The sequence below is a fragment of the Heptranchias perlo genome, chromosome 23 (genome assembly GCF_035084215.1).
Source record: "Heptranchias perlo isolate sHepPer1 chromosome 23, sHepPer1.hap1, whole genome shotgun sequence".
In the NCBI taxonomy this organism is placed as follows: Eukaryota; Metazoa; Chordata; class Chondrichthyes; order Hexanchiformes; family Hexanchidae; genus Heptranchias; species Heptranchias perlo.
The window spans coordinates 44,033,899-44,056,251 of NC_090347.1; the positions used below are offsets into that span (position 1 = coordinate 44,033,899).

General features: G+C 49.8%; 1 protein-coding gene across 1 annotated transcript in view; it reads left to right on the forward strand.

The window, feature by feature from the left end:
• Positions 1-22,353, forward strand: part of itgb4 (integrin, beta 4) — a 136,798-nt gene that overhangs the window by 58,382 nt on the left and 56,063 nt on the right. Inside the window, 8 exon segments of the mRNA XM_068004453.1 lie at positions 812-1,000; positions 2,475-2,578; positions 10,216-10,274; positions 10,711-10,734; positions 12,753-12,901; positions 17,439-17,618; positions 18,526-18,674; positions 20,568-20,775. Coding sequence (XP_067860554.1) covers positions 812-1,000; positions 2,475-2,578; positions 10,216-10,274; positions 10,711-10,734; positions 12,753-12,901; positions 17,439-17,618; positions 18,526-18,674; positions 20,568-20,775 — 1,062 coding nt within the window.

The following is a 22,353-nucleotide window of genomic DNA, read 5'->3' on the forward strand; positions in this document are numbered from 1 at the left end:
CCCACATCAGGGGTGGCACAGTCTGCCACAGAGTAATGCTCCCTCCACCCTGCCCTAGCAACGTTGCCTCTACTCCCATCCGCAGAAGAGCGCCCACTGTGCTAGTGAGATAGTTTACATTTCATGGTGGTCTTCCTGAGTGAGATTGCCAACGGATGCTAAATTAGGGGCCGCTCTATGTGACTGGCCCATGCCCATTAGAAACTGGGATGAGACTGTCCTCATCTCATGTAAGGCCTTTCTAACTGGCAGAGGAGGATCTTCAAACCATCTGGTCTGGATTTGAAACCAGGCCCAAGGTCAAAGCCAAACCCAGAATGTCACCTAATATCTCAGAGCAATTATCTTTTGATAGGTTTTTGCATGGAGTAATTTAATGAAACACAGGAAGAGGAGTAGGCCATTCAGCCCCTCGAGCCTGTTCCACCATTCAATTAGATCATAGCTGATCTGTGCCTCAATTCCATTTTCCCACTTTTGCTCCCTTGATACCCTTACACAACAAAACTCTATCAATCTCAGTCTTGAAAGCTCAAATTGAACCCCAGCATTCACAGGCTTTTGGGGGGAGAGAGTTCCAGATTTCCACCACCCTTTGTGTGAAAAGGTGCTTCCTGATTTCACTCCTGAATGGCCTAGCTCTAATTTTAAGATCACGTTCCCTTGTTCTGGATTCCCCCACCAGAGGAAATAGTTTATCCATATCTATACTATTGAATCCCTTTTATCATTTTAAATAACTCGATCAGATCACCCCCCCCAACCTTCTAAACTCAACTTTTATTTTATCTGTCCTTGATCCCACTTCCAGGTACAACGGTTGGGTTTAAGGAAGACCACTACATGCTACGTCAAAGCAAGCTCACCTCCGACTCCCTGGACACGCCAATGGTACGGACAAACAAACTGGACGGGACGGACATTGTGAGGTGGCAGGTAACGGACAATGTGCACAACGGGGCTGCCGTGCACTCCCAGCTAAACAACCCCAGGGACACTGGTGAGTAACAAGGAGAATCTGGGCAAAATGAGCGGTCCATCACCTCTGAACAGGGTGGGGGGCTACTACTTTGGGATTTCTGCGCTAGTCTGTGTCATACAGTAACAACAACAACTTGCATTTATGTAGCGCCTTTAACGTACTAAAAACATCCCAAGGCGCTTCACAGGAGCGTAATCAGACAAATCTTGACACCGAGCCACATAAGGAAATATTAGGACAGGTGACCAAAAGCTTGGTCAATGAGGTAAATTTTAAGGAGCCTCTTAAAGGAGGAGAGAGAGGCGGAGATGTTATGGGAGGGAATTCCAGAGTTTAAGGCCCAGGCACAGCCACCAATGGAGGAATGATGAAAATCGGGGATGTGCAAGAGGCCAGAATTGGAGGAGCACAGATTTGGAGGAGCTATGGATTGGGATAGGGAAACGTTATTCAGTGTTGCACAGCCAATGGAATTCCAAGAGTCAGGAATGTGTGAGCCATGCTGTGTAGTTAATATTTCCTGTCAAAGGCCAACATTCTTGTTTTGTAGTTTGTCTCATTTGTTTCCCCATTTATAATCTCCCACCGAGGCCACAATTTTTAACTTGTGTGAGTCGCATTTCACACCTTAAAACATTATTGGAAGGTTTGAGGTCATGGAGGAATGGAACAAATGGCTACTTTTACACCTGGCTCTGTGTCTTACCCATTTCCTTCCCAGCAACACACAGAGCAGAACTGGTTCAACAGCCCAAGAGAAGGGTCTTTAAATCAAACTCCATGTAGTTTGGTTGGAACAGAACGTTTACAGTGCCTCTGTTAGATGAAGCAACCTTCAACCTAGAGGTTTGGGTTCAGCCATGGCGCAGTCACACTGAGTGTTGGAGCCCAAGTGCTGGCTTCTCCAATGATTAAGTGCCCAGTCCAGCCTGGATAAGCCTTGCACATGGCCAAGAAGGTCTCAGGTTCAACCCCTGGACTGTGTTAACTTATTCCACCGGGTGGTGTTTGGAGCACTGCAACGAATGACCGTACTCAGTTTCTGGGCCGTTTAAAATCTAAAAAGAAACTTCCACCTCCTGAGGAATAGTGGGTATCTCAAGACAACATTGCTCCTACCACCCAGCGTTGCTAAGGCAATAACAGTCCATTTGAATAGACTTGCCCAAATATGGGCATGATGTGGAGATGCCGGTGATGGACTGGGGTGGACAAATGTAAGGAATCCTACAACACCAGGTTATAGTCCAACAGTTTTATTTGAAAATCACAAGCTTTCGGAGGCTTAAAACAAGGATGAAAAATTAGCCCAGCAAGGGAACTGTGACTGGGAAAGTGTGACATGAAGTAGGTGCGACCTTACAGGAAGTGTGCGCTAAATGCAAGACTTTTAATATAACAACAGATGATTCTGCCTGATTCACTATCCTCGTTGTACTTTGAAGCTTTACTGGCATTTTCTGATCCCCGTTCTTCTCCTTTTCTCTCTCAGTTCTATACAACCTGTCACTGCGAGCAGCCCGAGAATTCAACGATGAGTTGAGAAAACCGGACTCAAGGGAGTTCGACCAGCTGCGGCATGATGTGGATGAGAATGTAAGTGTGCACCAGGACTGTATGAAGTGTGCACTGCGGTACGGTGTGTGTTCACCAGGACTGTATGAAGTGTGCGCATGTAGGGGGCCAGAGCAGGTGTACGCCTGTAGGGAGTTACCAGGGCGGTCTCTGGGACCCTGAGTGAGGGTCATCATGGAGCTCTTATCCACTTGCCCATTTCTATTTTGCCACCTGAATTTCTTTTCACCCCATCCAGCACCCATTTCCTTCTGTTTAAAACCCATGGTTTTTATTTCAGCTAATCCAAACATAACAAGAAATCTTTTTTCAAAGTTGCTCACTATATTTTAGAATTAAATTTTATTCTCCAATATTGGCCAATCTCTCATGGTTTTACACACGGAGATTAAAGACCACCTGCAGTCCTCAGTTGAACGGGGCACGGCGGTGGGGGGGGCAGTCAAAGGACGGGGATAATTGGACTAGGGCTGAAGACATAATTCAGTTCTATTTTAAAGTTATACAGTCTGTCCTTAATTTTATAATCCATTATAAATTCCAATGTCCACATTTATAATGAAAACTGCCTATGTAAACTTTAGGCTGTGGTAGCATTACATGTCTACATAAGCAATTTCCATTATTTTTTTATTCGTTCATGGGACGTGGGCGTCGCTGGCGAGGCTGGCATTTATTGCCCATCCCTAATTGCCCTTGAGAAGGTGGTGGTGAGCCACCTTCTTGAACCGCTGCAGTCCGTGTGGTGAAGGTTCTCCCACAGTGCTGTTAGGAAGGGAGTTCCAGGATTTTGACCCAGCGATGATGAAGGAACGGCGATATATTTCCAAGTCGGGATGATGTGTGACTTGGAGGGGAACGTGCAGGTGGTGTTGTTCCCCTGTGCCTGCTGCTCTTGTCCTTCGAGATGTCAAGGGGAGGTGGTTAGACTCTCTCTTGTTGGAAGTGGTCATTGCCTGGCACTTGTCTGGCGCGAATGTTACTTGCCACTTATGAGCCCAAGCCTGGATGTTGTCCAGGTCTTGCTGCTTGAGGGCTCGGACTGCTTCATTATTTGAGGGGTTGCGAATGGAACTGAACAATGTGCAACCATCAGCGAACATCCCCATTTCTGACCTTATGATGGAGGGAAGGTCATTGATGAAGCAGCTGAACATGGTTGGGCCTAGGACATATGTGGACATAGGGATTTATAAACATAGGTTTTGCAAATTAAACTAACAACATTAGAAACTCCTTTGAATGTGGGCTGTACTTATGTTTTGATGAGTGAAAGTAGCACTGAGTCATACTGAGCAGTAGAGCTGAGGTTCTATTTCTAATCCGTGTCAAGTTAGCTGGCCTGGCCTAGTGTGGTTGTTGGGAGCAGTGTAATTTGCCCTCCTTGGGTTCAGGAGAGAGGTAAGAAATAATTAGCCGGGGTTCTGGCCCCTGATCACCCTCCAGTGAGTCCTGTTGGAAAATGCATGTGTGTGGATGTTAGCTGGGGACAGGATTGGGCTCAGCTGTGATGCCCCCTGCGACCAAATAGCTTCTGACACTCACGTGACTTGGGTCAGGCACTGGAGGGAGTCTAGTGCCTATGAAATCCGTACCCCAGTGAGAGTCAGCAGGAGAGGAGGGGAGGAAAATCACAGCCCCCTTCACTAGCTCCTTAACTCATTGAAGCCCCTACTTTAGGACATTAACTCCCTCGTCTCTCCCTCGATAGGGCATGGTAGCCTAGTGGTTATGGTACGAGACTAATAACACAGAGGTCTCTGAGTTCACAATCCCACCAGTAAATCCAGTAATTTGTGGGCTGACAGCAAAAAAATTGACAATGAAGATGTCAGATTGTTATAAAAACTCAACTAATTCACTACTGCCAGTTGGACCTACATGTGACTCCCATCCCACACGATATGGTTGACTCTTAAAGTTCCGCCAGGACCACTCAGCTCCAGACCTCAATACAGCCTTGGTCCAAACATGGACAAAAGAGCTGAATTCCAGAGGTGAGGTGGGAGTGACTGCCTTTGACATCAAGGCAGCATTTGACCGAGTGTGGCACCAAGGAGCCCTAGTAAAATTGAAGTCAATGGGAATCAGGGGGAAAACTCTTCAGTGGCTGGAGTCATACCTAGCACAAAGGAAGATGGTAATGGTTGTTGGAGGCCAATCATCTCAGCCCCAGGACATTGCTGCAGGAGTTGCTCAGGGCAGTGTCCTAGGCCCAACCATCTTCAGCTGCATCATCAATGACCTTCTCTCCAGCATAAGGTCAGAAATGGGGATGTTCGCTGACGATTGCACAGTGTTCAGTACCATTCGCAACCCCTCAGAAATTGAAGCAGTCCGTGCCCGCATGCAGCAAGACGTGGACAACATCCAGGCTTGGGCTGATAAGTGGCAAGTAATATACTCGCCAGACAATTGCCAGGCAATGAGCATCTCCAACAAAAGAGAGTCTAACGACCTCCCCTTGACATTCAACAGCATTACCATCACCGAATCCCCCACCATCAACATCCTGGGGGTCACCATTGACCAGAAACTTAACTGGACTAGCCACATAAATACTGTGGCTACAAGATCAGGTCAGAGGCTGGGTATTCTGCGGCGAGTGACTCACCTCCTGACTCCCCAAAGCCTTTCCACCATCTACAAGGCACAAGTCAGGAGTGTGATGGAATACTCTCCACTTGCCTGGATGAGTGCAGCTCCAACAACACTCAAGAAGCTTGACACCACCCAGGACAAAGCAACCCGCTTGTTTGGCATCCCATCCACCACCCTAAACATTCACTCCCTTCACCACCGGCGCACTGTGGCTACAGTGTGTACCATCCACAGGATGCACTGCAGCAACTCGCCAAGGCTTCTTCGACAGCACCTCCCAAATCCGCGACCTCTACCACCTAGAAGAACAAGGGCAGCAGGCACATGGGAACAACACCACCTGCACGTTCCCCTCCAAGTCACACACCATCCTGACTTGGAAATATATCGCCGTTCCTTCATCGTCACTGGGTCAAAATCCTGGAACTCCCTTCCTAACAGCACTGTGGGAGAACCTTCACCACACGGACTGCAGTGGTTCAAGAAAGCGGCTCACCACCACCTTCTCAAGGGCAATTAGGGATGGGCAATAAATGTTGGCCTTGCCAGCGACGCCCACATCCCATGAACGAATGAAAAAAAATTCCACTGATACAATAATTCTCCCATCATGGCATGTCATGGAAGCTATGGAAAAGGACATGGACAACTCCAAAGTAAAAATACTCAATTGGAGGAGGGCCAGTTTCAGTAGGATGAGAACGGATCTGGCCCGGGTAAATTGGAATCAAAGATTGGCAGGCAAAACTGTAATTGAACAGTGGGTGGCCTTTAAAGAGGAGATGGTTCGGGTACAGTCTAGGTACATTCCCTCGAGGGGAAAAGATAGGGCAACTAAAGCCAGAGCTCCCTGGATGACAAAAGAGATGGAGAGTAGGATGAAGCAGAGATAAGGGGCAAATGATAGATATCAGGTTGATAATACAAGTGAGAACCAGGCTGAATATAGAAAGTACAGAGGAGAAGTGAAAAAGGAAATAAGAGGGGCAAAGAGAGAGTATGAGAATAGACTGGCAACTAACATAAAAGGGAATCCAAAAGTCTTTTATAGGCATATAAATAGTAAACGGGTAGTAAGAGGAGAGATGGGACCGATTAGGGACCAAAAAGGAGATCTACGCTTGGAGGCAGAGGGCATGGCTGAGGTACTAAATGAATACTTTGCATCTGTCTTTACCAAGGAAGGAGATGCTGCCAAAGTCACAGTAAAAGAGGAGGTAGTTGAGATACCGAATGTGCTAAAAATTGATAAAGAGGAGATACTAGAAAGGCTGGCTATGCTTAAAGTAGATAAGTCACCCGGTCTGGATGGGATGCATCCTAGGTTGCTGAGGGAAGTAAGGGAGGAAATTGCAGAGGTGCTGGCCACAATCTTCCAAACATCCTTAGATACAGGGGTGGTGCCATTGGAGAATTGTAAATGTTACACTTTTGTTCAAAAAAGGCTGTAAGGATAAACCCAGCAACTACAGGCCAGTCAGTTTAACCTCGGTTAAACTGACTGGCCTGTAGTTGCTGGGTGAGATCCTGAATGAATATTTCACATCGGTATTTACGGTTGAGAAAGGCATGGATGTTAGGGAACTTGGGGAAATAAATAGTGATGTCTTGAGGAGTGTACATATTACAGAGAGGGAGGTGCTGGAAGTCTTAACGCGCATCAAGGTAGATAAATCTCCGGGACCTGATGAAATGTATCCCAGGACGTTATGGGAGGTTAGGGAGGAAATTGCGGGTCCCCTAGCAGAGATATTTGAATCATCCACCGCTACAGGTGAGGTGCCTGAAGATTGGAGGGTAGCAAATGTTGTGCCTTTGTTTAAGAAGGGCGGCAGGGAAAAGCCTGGGAACTACAGACCAGTGAGCCTGACATCTGTAGTGGGTAAGTTGTTAGAGGGTATTCTGAGGGACAGAATCTACAGGCATTTGGAGAGGCAGGGACTAATTAGGAACAGTCAGCATGGTTTTGTGAGAGGAAAATCATGTCTCACGAATTTGATTGAGTTTTTTGAAGGGGTAACCAAGAAGATAGATGAGGGCTGTGCAGTAGACGTGGTCTACATGGACTTCAGCAAAGCATTTGACAAGGTACCGCATGGTAGGTTGTTACATAAGGTTAAATCTCATGGGATCCAAGGTGAGGTAGCCAATTGGATACAAAATTGGCTTGACGACAGAAGACAGAGGGTGGTTGTCGAGGGTTGTTTTTCAAACTGGATGCCTGTGTCCAGCGGTGTGCCTCAGGGATCGGTGCTGGGTCCGCTGTTATTTGTTATTTATATTAATGATTTGGATGAGAATTTAGGAGGCATGGTTAGTAAGTTTGCAGATGACACCAAGATTGGTGGCATTGTGGACAGTGAAGAAGGTTATCTAGGATTGCAACGGGATCTTGATAAATTGGGCCAGTGGGCCGATGAATGGCAGATGGAGTTTAATTTAGATAAATGTGAGGTGATGCATTTTGGTAGATCGAATCGGGCCAGGACCTACTCCGTTAATGGTAGGGCGTTGGGGAGAGTTATAGAACAAAGAGATCTAGGAGTACAGATTCATAGCTCCTTGAAAGTGGAGTCACAGGTGGATAGGGTGGTGAAGAAGGCATTCAGCATGCTTGGTTTCATTGGTCAGAACATTGAATGCAGGAGTTGGGATGTCTTGTTGAAGTTGTACAGGGCATTGGTGAGGCCACACTTGGAGTACTGTGTACAGTTCTGGTCACCCTATTATAGAAAGGATATTATTAAACTAGAAAGAGTGCAGAAAAGATTTACTAGGATGCTACCGGGACTTGATGGTTTGACTTACAGGGAGAGGTTAGACAGACTGGGACTTTATTCCCTGGAGAGTAGGAGGTTAAGGGGTGATCTTATAGAAGTCTATAAAATAATGAGGGGCATAGATAAGGTCGATAGTCAAAATCTTTTCCCAAAGGTAGGGGAGTCTATAACGAGGGGGCACAGATTTAAGGTGAGAGGGGAGAGATACAAAAGGATCCAGAGGGGCAATTTTTTCACTCAAAGGGTGGTGAGTGTCTGGAACGAGCTGCCAGAGGCAGTAGTAGAGGCGGGTACAATTTTGTCTTTTAAAAAGCATTTGGACAGTTACATGGGGAAGATGGGTATCGAGGGATATGGGCCAAGTGCAGGCAATTGGGACTAGCTTAGTGGTATAAACTGGGCGACATGGACATGTTGGGCCGAAGGGCCTGTTTCCATGTTGTAACTTCTATGATTCTATGATTCTATAATGGGGGAAACTTTTAGAAACGATAATCTGGGACAAAATGAACAGTCACTTGGACAAGTGTGGAATAATAAAGGAAAGCCAGCACGGATTTATTAAAGGCAAATCGTGTTTAACTAATTTGATTGAGAATTTTGATGAGGTAACAGAGAGGGTTGATGAGGGCAATGTGGTTGGTGTTGTGTATATGGACTTCCAAAAGGTGTTTCATAAAGTTCCATAATATGCTTGTCATCAAAGTTTAAGGCCATGGAATAAAAGGGGGAGTGGCAGTATGGATATGAAATTGGCTAAGTAATAGGAAACAGAGAGTAGTGGTGAACAGTTGTTTTTCTGACTGCAGGGAGGTATACAGTGGTGTTCCCCAGGGGTCAGTACTAGGATCATTGCTTGTCTTGATATATATTACTGACTTGGACTTGGGTGTACAGGGCACAATTTCAAAATTTGCAGATGACACAAAACTTGGAAGTGTAGTGAACAGTGAGGAGGATAGTGATAGACTTCAAGAGGACATAGACAGGCTGGTAGAATGGGCGGACACGTGGCAGATGAAATTTAATGCAGAAAAATGTGAAATGATACATTTTGGTAGGAAGAACGATTCTAAAAGGGGAGCAGGAACAGAGAGATCTGGGGGTATATGTGAAGATCTTTGAAGGTGGCAGGGCAGGTTGAGAAAGTAGTTGAGAAAGCATACGGGATTCTGGGCTTTATAAATAGAGGCATAGAGTACAAAAGTAAGGAGGTTATGATGAACCTTTATAAAACACTGGTTCGGCCACAACTGGAGTATTGTGTCCAATTCTGGGCACCGCACTTTAGGAAAGATATGAAGGCCTTAGAGAGGGTGCAGAAGAGATTTACTAGAATGATTCCAGGCATGAGGGACTTCAGTTATGTGGATAGACTGGAGAAGCTGGGGTCGTTCTTCTTGGAACAGGGAAGGTTGAGAGGAGATTTGATAGAGGTATTCAAAATCATGAGGGGTCTAGACAGAGTAGATAGAGAGAAACTGTTCCCATTGGCAGAAGGGTCAAGAACCAGAGGACATAGATTTAAGGTGATTGGCAAAAGAACCAAAGGCGACATGAGGAAAAACTTTTTTATATAGCAAGTGGTTAGGATCTGGAAAGCACTGCCTGAGGGGGTGGTGGAGGCAGATTCAGTCGTGGCTTTCAAAAGGGAATTGGATAAGTACTTGAAGGGAAAAAATTTGTAGGGCTATGGGGATAGGGCGAGGGATTGGACTAGCTGGATTGCTCTTGCAGAGAGCCGGCACGGACTTGAGGGGCCGAATGGGCTCCTACCGTGCTTTAACCATTCTATGATTCTATGTCATTATATTTTGAATAACCTCACTGTTTGCCCTGATTGTTTGGTAGATTATCCCAACCAGTTACTGTGAGTAAAGAATTGAGCCTAACAGTGTGCACTTTGAGTATAGTCTAGCAGTGAAGGGTCAGGGTCCTGAGGGAGAGTTGTGTTTATGTCCTAAAGAGTGTGGTGTTTAGATGGGATTGGCATTACCACCACAGCATGGTGTTGGATTGTGTGTCAGGTCAGGTATTTGGTGTCTGAATGGTGCTGATTGGTATTGGTGCCAGTGAGGTATTGGTGCTGATTGGTATTGGTGTTTGTAGAGGTTTTGGTGCCGGTGAGGTTTTGGGGTGTGTGTGCTGGTGGAGGTGAAGTGTCTATGCAGTGATACATTCAGTGTCAGTGTGCTAGAGTGACTCCCTGGTGTAATAGTTCACATTGAATGTTTAATGTTATGGCTGACCTCTGACCTTTGTGTGTTGTCTCTTTAGCTCAATGACGTATATAAACGTATCCAAGGGACCCAAGCAGTCCGTAAAACTAAGTTCAGGTAAGGCCACTCCCCTACCTCTCAGGTCTCTTTCTCAGTTATTGTATCTGTGTGTGTGTCTCTCTCTCTCATTCCACCCTGTGCCACTGTCCTCTCTATCTCCATCCTTTTTCTCTCTGTACCTCTCTCTCGCTCCTTTCTCTCCCTGTGCCTCTCTCTCTCTCTCTCTCTCACTCCCTCTCTCTTTCTCCCTCTGTGCCTCTCTCCTTCTCTGTACCCCTCTCTGTTTTTCACTCTGCCTCTCTCTCCCCCTTTTTCTCTAAGCCCCTCTCTCTCCTTTTTTCACTGTGCATCTCTCTCTCTCTCCCTTCTCTCTCTCTTCCCCACCCCCTTTAGACCCCCTCTTATGGTATATTGGTGTCTGGTGGAGGCTGTAACACTAGCAATTGAGAATTTATCTCATTCAACAACTAAAATTCTTCAATTCTTTTTATAGGCTTCAGTCAAATGCTGGAAAGAGGTAAGTGATCTCTCCACACCTTCTAACCAGCGGCCACATGCAATCTCAGTGTTTCACTGTCCCTGCACTGACCTGCACTGCAGCTCCAAACCGTCACCCACCCCACAGCCCCTCCCTGGGGAGTTCACTCAGAGACACTGTCATCACCCACAGCCCCTCCCTGGGGAGTTCACTCAGAGACACTGTCATCACCCACAGCCCCTCCCTGGGGAGTTCACTCAGAGACACTGTCATCACCCACAGCCCCTCCCTGGGGAGTTCACTCAGAGACACTGTCATCACCCACAGCCCCTCCCTGGGGAGTTCACTCAGAGACACTGTCATCACCCACAGCCCCTCCCTGGGGAGTTCACTCAGAGACACTGTCATCACCCACAGCCCCTCCCTGGGGAGTTCACTCAGAGACACTGTCATCACCCACAGCCCCTCCTTTGTTCACAGAAGTTTAAGCTGTGTTTTAAAAAATTTTTTAAATGCCCCTTCTCTACTTAAAGTGCTGATGTGTCACTGAGCTCCTGTTCCACTGGCACCAGCTGATGTTTGGCACCTCAGTCAAGTGCCTTTCTTCATATGTGAGCATAGACATTGAGTGTTATTGGCTATTCGACTGTGGAGGCCATCATAGCTCAGCCTGATGCTGTTCTCACCTACCATCTACAACAGGGATCAATGGATAACAATCAGAAGCAGGACCCCTGACTCGTTTTTCCCTCTCTCTAACCCTCAAAGCTGAAGCCAAATCCATGTATCCCCCTGAAATCACCTATCAACATAGAGCTAAAAGAGAAACGAAAGGAAGGAACTTGCATTTATATAGCGCCTTTCACAACCTCAGGATGTCCCAAGGCGCTTTACAGCCAATGAAGTACTTCTGAAGTGTAATCACTGTGGTAATGTAGGAAGCACAGCAGCCAATTTGTGAACAGCAAGGTCCCACAAACAGCAAATGAGATAAACAACCAGATCATGTATTTTCATTTTGGTTGAGGGATAAACATTGGGCAGATCACCGGGAAGAACTTCCCTGCTCACCTTCAAATAATGCCGTGGGATCTTCTACATTAACCTGAGAGGGCAGATAGGGCCTTGGTTTAACCTCTCATCCAAAAGACAGCACTTCCAACGACACAGCACTCCCTCGGTACTGCACTAAAGTGGCAGCCTAGATTATACACTCAAATCTCTGCAGTGGGGTTGTGAACCCACGACTCAGAGGCCAGAAGCGACCCACTGAGCCACAGCCTTCTAATGTGAATGACTGAGTACTATGCTAACCTATGCTTTTATTCACTAGGCCATCCAGGGGGGTTAAAAACAAGGTGAACCATCCCTTGCTAAACCGAGGCTGCTGGACAGTACATCAAGGCTACAAAAACCTGTTGCCTGTTTCTGCCTTGATCTTTTGCGCTCCCTGGGGTCTTTCTTATGAGACATCAGACCTTGTTACCATTGCCTCCAGACACGCGCTGTTGTTGCACCACTTACTGTCCAGCCCAACTCTACTAGCAGGCAGTGATGGAGTAGTTTCTGGATTATGGGCTCAACGTTTACATAGAATCATAGTATCATACAGCAAAGGAGGCCATTCGGCCCATCATGCCTGTATCGACTCTTTGAAAGAGCTATCCAATTAGTCCCACTCCCCCGCTCTTTCCCCATAGCCCCGCAAATTTCTCCCCTTCAAGTATTTATCCAATTCCCTTTTGAAATTTATTATTGAATCTGCTTCCACCACCCTTTCAGGCAGCGCATTCCAGATCATAACAACTCGCTGCTTAAAAAAAATTCTCCTCATGTCGCCCCTGGTTCTTTTGCCAATTATCTTAAACCTGTGTTCTCTGGTTATCGACCCTCCTACCAGTGGAAAGTTTCTCCCCATCTACTGTAATCAAAACGCCTCATGATTTTGAACATGTCTATCAAATCTCCCCTTTACTTTCTCTGCTCTAAGGAGAACAGAGTTCTCTCCACGTAACTGAAGTACCTGTGTGGTAACTCTGACTGTTATCCCACCACAGGCAGAATCGTACTATCATCGACACTCAGTTGCCAGCCCCTCGCTCCGCAGAGTCGGATATCGTAAAACTAACCGAACACCACGTTACCATGGGAGCCTTCAATGGTTTGAAAGTTATCCCCGGATATTATACCGTGGCATCTGATCGAGGTGAGATTAAAGTGGGAACACTAACCTCGTCCGACTAGCTGACAATAGACATGGGACCTGCAGGAATATTGGGGGGTTGGATATATGGAATGGATTACTGGGGACTGAGAGTTGGACATGTGGAGTGGATCACTGGGGACAGGGAGTTGGACATGTGGAGTGGATCACTGGGGACAGGGAGTTGGACATGTGGAGTGGATCACTGGGGACAGGGAGTTGGACCTGTGGAGTGGATCACTGGGGACAGGGAGTTGGACATGTGGAGTGGATCACTGGGGACAGGGAGTTGGACATGTGGAGTGGATCACTAGGGACTGAGAGTTGGACATGTGGAGTGGATCACTGGGGACTGGGAGTTGGACATGTGGAGTGGATCACTAGGGACTGAGAGTTGGACATGTGGAGTGGATCACTGGGGACTGGGAGTTGGACATGTGGAGTGGATCACTGGGGACAGGGAGTTGGACATGTGGAGTGGATCACTGGGGACAGGGAGTTGGACATGTGGAGTGGATCACTGGGGACAGGGAGTTGGACATGTGGAGTGGATCACTGGGGACAGGGAGTTGGACCTGTGGAGTGGATCACTGGGGGCAGGGAGTTGGACATGTGGAGTGGATCACTGGGGACAGGGAGTTGGACATGTGGAGTGGATCACTGGGGACTGGGAGTTGGACATGTGGAGTGGATCACTAGGGACTGAGAGTTGGACATGTGGAGTGGATCACTGGGGACCGGGAGTTGGACCTGTGGAGTGGATCACTGGGGACAGGGAGTTGGACATGTGGAGTGGATCACTGGGGACTGGGAGTTGGACATGTGGAGTGGATCACTGGGGACTGGGAGTTGGACATGTGGAGTGGATCACAGGGGACAGGGAGTTGGACACGTGGAGTGGATCACTGGGGACAGGGAGTTGGACATGTGGAGTGGATCACTGGGGACAGGGAGTTGGACATGTGGAGTGGATCACTGGGGACAGGGAGTTGGACATGTGGAGTGGATCACTGGGGACAGGGAGTTGGACATGTGGAGTGGATCACTAGGGACTGAGAGTTGGACATGTGGAGTGGATCACTGGGGACTGGGAGTTGGACATGTGGAGTGGATCACTGGGGACAGGGAGTTGGACATGTGGAGTGGATCACTGGGGACAGGGAGTTGGACCTGTGGAGTGGATCACTGGGGACAGGGAGTTGGACATGTGGAGTGGATCACTGGGGACAGGGAGTTGGACATGTGGAGTGGATCACTAGGGACTGAGAGTTGGACATGTGGAGTGGATCACTGGGGACTGGGAGTTGGACATGTGGAGTGGATCACTAGGGACTGAGAGTTGGACATGTGGAGTGGATCACTGGGGACTGGGAGTTGGACATGTGGAGTGGATCACTGGGGACAGGGAGTTGGACATGTGGAGTGGATCACTGGGGACAGGGAGTTGGACATGTGGAGTGGATCACTGGGGACAGGGAGTTGGACATGTGGAGTGGATCACTGGGGACAGGGAGTTGGACCTGTGGAGTGGATCACTGGGGGCAGGGAGTTGGACATGTGGAGTGGATCACTGGGGACAGGGAGTTGGACATGTGGAGTGGATCACTGGGGACTGGGAGTTGGACATGTGGAGTGGATCACTAGGGACTGAGAGTTGGACATGTGGAGTGGATCACTGGGGACCGGGAGTTGGACCTGTGGAGTGGATCACTGGGGACAGGGAGTTGGACATGTGGAGTGGATCACTGGGGACTGGGAGTTGGACATGTGGAGTGGATCACTGGGGACTGGGAGTTGGACATGTGGAGTGGATCACAGGGGACAGGGAGTTGGACACGTGGAGTGGATCACTGGGGACAGGGAGTTGGACATGTGGAGTGGATCACTGGGGACAGGGAGTTGGACATGTGGAGTGGATCACTGGGGACAGGGAGTTGGACATGTGGAGTGGATCACTGGGGACAGGGAGTTGGACATGTGGAGTGGATCACTGGGGACAGGGAGTTGGACATGTGGAGTGGATCACTGGGGACTGGGAGTTGGACCTGTGGAGTGGATCACTGGGGACTGGGAGTTGGACATGTGGAGTGGATCACTGGGGACAGGGAGTTGGACATGTGGAGTGGATCACTGGGGGCAGGGAGTTGGACATGTGGAGTGGATCACTGGGGACAGGGAATTGGATGTGTGGAGTGGATCACTAGGGACTGAGAGTTGGACATGTGGAGTGGATCACTGGGGACAGGGAGTTGGACATGTGGAGTGGATCACTGGGGACAGGGAGTTGGACATGTGGAGTGGATCACTGGGGACAGGGAGTTGGACATGTGGAGTGGATCACTGGGGACAGGGAGTTGGACATGTGGAGTGGATCACTGGGGACAGGGAGTTGGACCTGTGGAGTGGATCACTGGGGACAGGGAGTTGGACATGTGGAGTGGATCACTGGGGACAGGGAGTTGGACATGTGGAGTGGATCACTGGGGACAGGGAGTTGGACATGTGGAGTGGATCACTGGGGACAGGGAGTTGGACATGTGGAGTGGATCACTGGGGACTGAGAGTTGGGCATGTGGAGTGGATCACTGGGGGCAGGGAGTTGGACATGTGGAGTGGATCACTGGGGGCAGGGAGTTGGACATGTGGAGTGGATCACTGGGGACTGAGAGTTGGGCATGTGGAGTGGATCACTGGGGGCAGGGAGTTGGACATGTGGAGTGGATCACTGGGGACAGGGAGTTGGACATGTGGAGTGGATCACTGGGGACAGGGAGTTGGACATGTGGAGTGGATCACTGGGGACAGGGAGTTGGACACGTGGAGTGGATCACTGGGGACAGGGAGTTGGACAAGTGGAGTGGATCACTGGGGACTGAGAGTTGGGCATGTGGAGTGGATCACTGGGGACAGGGAGTTGGATGTGTGGAGTGGATCACTAGGGACTGAGAGTTGGACATGTGGAGTGGATCACTGGGGACTGGGAGTTGGACATGTGGAGTGGATCACTGGGGACAGGGAGTTGGACATGTGGAGTGGATCACTGGGGACAGGGAGTTGGACATGTGGAGTGGATCACTGGGGACAGGGAGTTGGACACGTGGAGTGGATCACTGGGGACAGGGAGTTGGACAAGTGGAGTGGATCACTGGGGACTGAGAGTTGGGCATGTGGAGTGGATCACTGGGGACAGGGAGTTGGACACGTGGAGTGGATCACTGGGGACAGGGAGTTGGACAAGTGGAGTGGATCACTGGGGGCAGGGAGTTGGACAAGTGGAGTGGATCACTGGGGGCAGGGAATTGGACAAGTGGAGTGGATCACTGGGGACTGAGAGTTGGACATGTGGAGTGGATCACTGGGGACTGAGAGTTGGACATGTGGAGTGGATCACTGGGGACTGAGAGTTGGACAAGTGGAGTGGATCACTGGGGGCAGGGAATTGGACATGTGGAGTGGATCACTGGGGGCAGGGAATTGGATGTGGGGAGTGGATCACTGGGGACAGGGAGTTGGACATGTGGAGTGGATTACTGGGGACTGGGAGTTGGACATGTGGAGTGGATCACTGGGGGCAGGGAATTGGATGTGTGGAGTGGATCACTGGGGACAGGGAGTTGGACATGTGGAGTGGATCACTAGGGACTGGGAGTTGGGCATGTGGAGTGGATCACTAGGGACTGGGAGTTGGACATGTGGAGTGGATCACTGGGGACAGGGAGTTGGACCTGTGGAGTGGATCACTGGGGGCAGGGAATTGGATGTGTGGAGTGGATCACTGGGGACAGGGAGTTGGACATGTGGAGTGGATCACTAGGGACTGGGAGTTGGGCATGTGGAGTGGATCACTAGGGACTGGGAGTTGGACATGTGGAGTGGATCACTGGGGACAGGGAGTTGGACCTGTGGAGTGGATCACTGGGGGCAGGGAATTGAATGTGTGGAGTGGATCACTGGGGACAGGGAGTTGGACATGTGGAGTGGATCACTGGGGACAGGGAGTTGGACAAGTGGAGTGGATCACTGGGGACTGAGAGTTGTCTGTATGGAGTGGATCACTGGGGACTGGGAGTTGGAAGTGTGGAGTGGATCACTGGGTCTGGGAGTGTCTGTATGAAGTTGATCACTGGGTCTGGGAGTGTCTATGGAGTTGATCACTGGGTCTGGGAGTTGACTGGAGTGGATCACTAGCTCTGGGAGTTGACTGTGGAGTTGATCACTGGGTCTGGGAGTGTCTGTATGGAGTTGATCACTGGGTCTGGGAGTTGACTGTGGAGTGGATCACTGGGTCTGGGAGTTGACTGTGGAGTGGATCACTAGGGCTGGACATTGACTGTGTGGAGTGGATCACTGGATTTATCCGTATTACCATTCCATTTTTATGAAGATTATAAATGGAACTCAGTTCTCTGAATGAACTACTGCCTCAGGGCAGTGCCGACCCCCGGGTTTAATGATATAAGAGGGGGTGTTTGGGTGTGGGGGGAATGTGGGAAAGTGCTGGGGTTGGATTCACCATCTTCGGTCCTTGGCCTTTTGGCAGATGCTCATGGGCTGGTGGAGTTCCAGGACGGCGTTGAGTCCGTTGATGTGCGGATCCCACTCTTTGTGAAGGACGAAGACGATGATGAGAAGCATTTACGAGTGGAGGCCTTGGACGTTCCACTGGGGAAGGCGAAGATCGGCAAGCGACTCGTGGACATCACCATCATCAAAGAGGCCGGTACGGCTTTGGGAACCTCACCTTGGCCTAGATGGATCTGGCTCAGCTCAGACCCCTGTCGTTCAGCCTACCCAAAACCCATCTTAGATCTTCTCAGTTCAGTCCATTCATCTTTACATTGAGGGTGTGGTCTCTAGATTATTTCCCCCTATTTGCTCCCAAAGGTGCTAACCGACCGCCCTCCAGTTCTTCGTCCAAATGACTATTCTTCATGGATCAGGCTGGACAGTGCCCTATTCAACTGTGAGAGGCATCACATCCGAGCGCAATTCTATCCTTGCCTGATGGCATGTGTACGCGCTACCCAGCAGGAGTAGCTGGATTCTAATCAAGAGTGGAGATCTTGGTCCAGATTTTTTTTTGTAACCCTTCCCTAAACCAGGGGTTCAATCCTGATGTCTCTTCTAGTCTGTCTGTCTCAGTGCCATGCACCACACGGCATAATCACCTAATGAGCTATCACAGAGCCCAGCTGTCAGATTGTTGTTGATCACCTCCTCACACACCCCCCCTCACCCCCACAAAACCGGCGCTCTCCCTCCCCGTCCTCCCCCTTTTGAAGGTGCTGGCTCTGTGCTATGGGTCTATGAGCACTGGTTACCACTCACGCATGTGGTCATTTATAATGGATGAGTTTAGGCGGCGAGTGCCAAGGGGACATTTGATCAGGGAAGGCATCGCAGCGATGTGTGTCCCCCCCGCTCCCCTCCCCCCCACCGCACCCGGCCCCGACACTCTCGCATGCACCCCCTTCCCAACAGGACCACCAGTAACTATACGGCAGCCAGGAGTTTCCTCAGAGGGGGCTTCTGCCAGCCGGCTGACATCACCTCGGGGACGGGTAAAATTCCCAGCGCTTGTTTTCCCCGCCGCCGTTTGACGGGTGTGTTTTTACTCTTGCCTGTAGCCAAAAGCATCGTCACCTTCCTGCAACCGTCCTACACGTACCAGCGGCAGGACAAAGTGGCCAAAATCCCGCTGCTCCGGGAGATAATCGAGGACGGGCGGACACAGGTTTCCTACAAGACCCGAGATCTCACCGCCAAGGATGGCAAGGTACGGCTGACCCGCGGTGACGCTGCACCGAGAGTCCGAGAGGAGTACAGTCCCCACCACTTACACTGCCCGCGATTATCGCGGGCAGCCGCCTAAATCGGACAAATAGCACTAACCATTAGCCATTCTGTGGCAAAATACTGCGGATGCTGGGAATCTGAAATAAAAACAGATCTGTCTGCCGCGTTCCCTACATTACAACCGTGACTACACTTTAAAAGTACTTCATTAGCTGTAAAGTGCTTTGTGCTTGCGAAAGGCATGTATATAAATACAAGTTCTTTCTTAAATTGATAGGAGTCATTGTAATTGAAAATCAGGAAATGGCAGACTTTGTATCGGTCTTCACAATAGAGGATGGGGATAAAATACCAGAGATACGAGGAAAACTAAAAATAAATCAAGGGGAGGAACTCAGTAGATTTAATATAAGTAGAAAAAAGTCAACTAGATTCGTTAGCCATGACTTACCCTTTACAAATCCATGCTGGTATTGGAGAAAATAATGAAACTAGAGATAGACAAATCTCCAGGACCTGATGGTTTCCACCCCAGGGTATTAAAAGGAGTCGGTGAGGAAATTGTAGATGTGTGAGTCATGATCTCCCAAAACTCTCTCGATTCAGGAATTGTCCCCTTGGATTGGAAAACTGCCAAAGTCACTCCATTATTTAAGATGGGTGGGAGAGATCAATTAGGAAATTATAGGCCTATTAGTCTAACGTCTGCTGTGGGGAAGTTACTAGAATCTGTTATTAGGGACCGAGTGACTGAGCACTTGGACAAATATGAAGAGAGCCAGCATGGATTTGTAAAGGGTAAGTCATGTCTAATTAACCTGGTTGATTTTTTTGAGGAGGTAACTAACATGGTGGATAAGGGAGTGTCTATGGATGTTATTTATATGGACTTCCAGAAGGCATTCGATAAGGTTCCACTTAAGAGACTGTTAACAAAAATGAGAGCGCATGGAATTGGAGGCAATCTATTGACATGGGTAGGAATTGGTTAGGAGAGTAGGAATAATGGTTATGTACTCAAATTGTCAGGATGTGACCAGTGGTGTTCCCCAGGGATCTGTACTGGGGCCTCAGCTTTTCATAAATGACTTGGATGAAGGTATAGAGAGCTGTATATCCAAGTTTGCTGATGACTCTAAGTTAGGTGGAACAGTAAATTTTGAGGGTGGTTGCATAGACTAGGCTTGTACTCCCTTGAGTATAGAAGATTAAGGGGTGATCTAATTGAGGTGTTTCAGATGATTAAAGGATTTGATAGGGTGGATAGAGAGAAACTATTTCCTGTGGTGGGAGAGTCCAGAACAAGGGGGACATAACCTTAAAATTAGAGCTAGGCCGTTCAGGGGTGATGTCATGAAGCACTTCTTCACACAAAGGGGAGTGGAAATCTGGAACTCTCTCCCCCAAAAAGCTGTTGAGGCTGGAGGTCAATTGAAAATTTCAAAACTGAGATTGATAGATTTTTGTTGGGTAGGATTATTAAGGGTCAGGGAACCAAGGCGGGTAAATGGAGTTAAGATACAGATCAGCCAAGATCTAATTCAATGGCGGACCAGGCTCGAGGGGCCGAATGGCCGACTGCTGTTCCTATGTTCCTAAATTGAGTAGTAGACAGGTGACACCAAAGTTGGATTAATGATGCTGTAACCTGAAGGAGGGATGGAAGAATGAGGGCGATAAGGAGTCTCTGAATGTTCTTGTTTGTGGAGGGGCCTGAATATTCTTGGTGCCCAGGGCCCCAGGATGTTTTAATCCGACTCTGGTCTCTGTGTGTACATGTGCCTGGATGACTTGCTGTCTGTGTGTTGGGTGTTTCCTGTGTGCTCTGGGGGCAGGTCTGTGTCTCTGTAACCTTGTTTTTTGTCCCTCGCAGGATTATGTATCGACAGAGAACGAGGTCACATTCCTCCCTGGAGAGACCCACAAGGAGATTTCCGTCAAACTCCTGGAGCAGACGGAGATTGACTCCCTCCTGGGAAACGAGCAGATCAAACAATTCCTCATGGAGCTGTACAAACCCCGAAATGGAGCGAAGCTGGGGAAGTACCCTCGCACCACGGTCACCATCGGCGACGAGAATGGTGCGTTTGACTGTTGCTGATCTCATCTGTTAACCCTTTCTGCACCATGTGCCTTTTGTTTTCCATTTCTCAGTCACGGCCCCCACCCCCCCCCCCCCGTCACGGCCCCCACCCCCCCCCCCCCCCGTCACGGCCCCCACCCCTCCGTCACGGCCCCCACCCCCCCCCCGTCACGGCCCCCACCCCCCCCCCCCCGTCACGGCCCCCACCCCTCCGTCACGGCCCCCACCCCCCCCCGTCACGGCCCCCACCCCCCCCCCTGTCACGGCCCCCACCCCTCCGTCACGGCCCCCACCCCCCCGTCACGGCCCCCACCCCCCCCGTCACGGCCCCCACCCCCCCCGTCACGGCCCCTACCCCCCCCCGTCACGGCCCCCACCACCCCCGTCACGGCCCCCACCCCCCCCCGTCACGGCCCCCACCCCCCCGTCACGGCCCCCACCCCCCCCCCGTCACGGCCCCCACCCCCCCGTCACGGCCCCCACCACCCCCGTCACGGCCCCCACCCCCCCCCCGTCACGGCCCCCACCCCCCCCCCGTCACGGCCCCCACCCCCCCCCCGTCACGGCCCCCACCCCCCCGTCACGGCCCCCACCCCCCATCCCTTCCTAATGGCATCGACTCTTCCTGGTTATGGTTGTCCCAGCACAGGTCCCAAGGGATCTTTCTTCTGAATGAGCTGCAAACAGTAAGTGCTGGGAGGCTGTTTAACCAAGGGGGGCATCGCTGCAGATGAGTCCAATTCTGTCCTCACTTAACAAGTGTATACACATGTGCACCTACATACACACACACCTACATGCACACACACACAAACATCTACATGCACAGACACACACACACACGCACCTACATGCACACACACACCTACATGCACACACGCACCTACATGCACACACACACCTACATGCACACACACACCTACATGCACACACACCTACATGCACACACACACCTACATGCACACACACACACGCACCTACATGCACACAAACACCTACATGCACACACACACCTACATGCACACACACACCTACATGCACACACACACACGCACCTACATGCACACACACACCTACATGCACACACACACACACACACACACACCTACATGCACACACACACATGCACCTACATGCACACACACACCTACATGCACACACACACACGCACCTACATGCACACAAACACCTACATGCACACACACACCTACATGCACACACACACCTACATGCACACACACACACGCACCTACATGCACACACACACCTACATGCACACACACACACACACACACCTACATGCACACACACACACGCACCTACATGCACACACACACCTACATGCACACACACACACACACACCTACATGCACGCACACACCTACATGCACACACACACACGCACCTACATGCACACACACACCTACATGCACGCACACACCTACATGCACACACACACACACACCTACATGCACACACACACACACATCTACATGCACACACACCTACATGCACACACACACCTACATGCACACACACACACACCTACATGCACACACACACACGCACCTACATG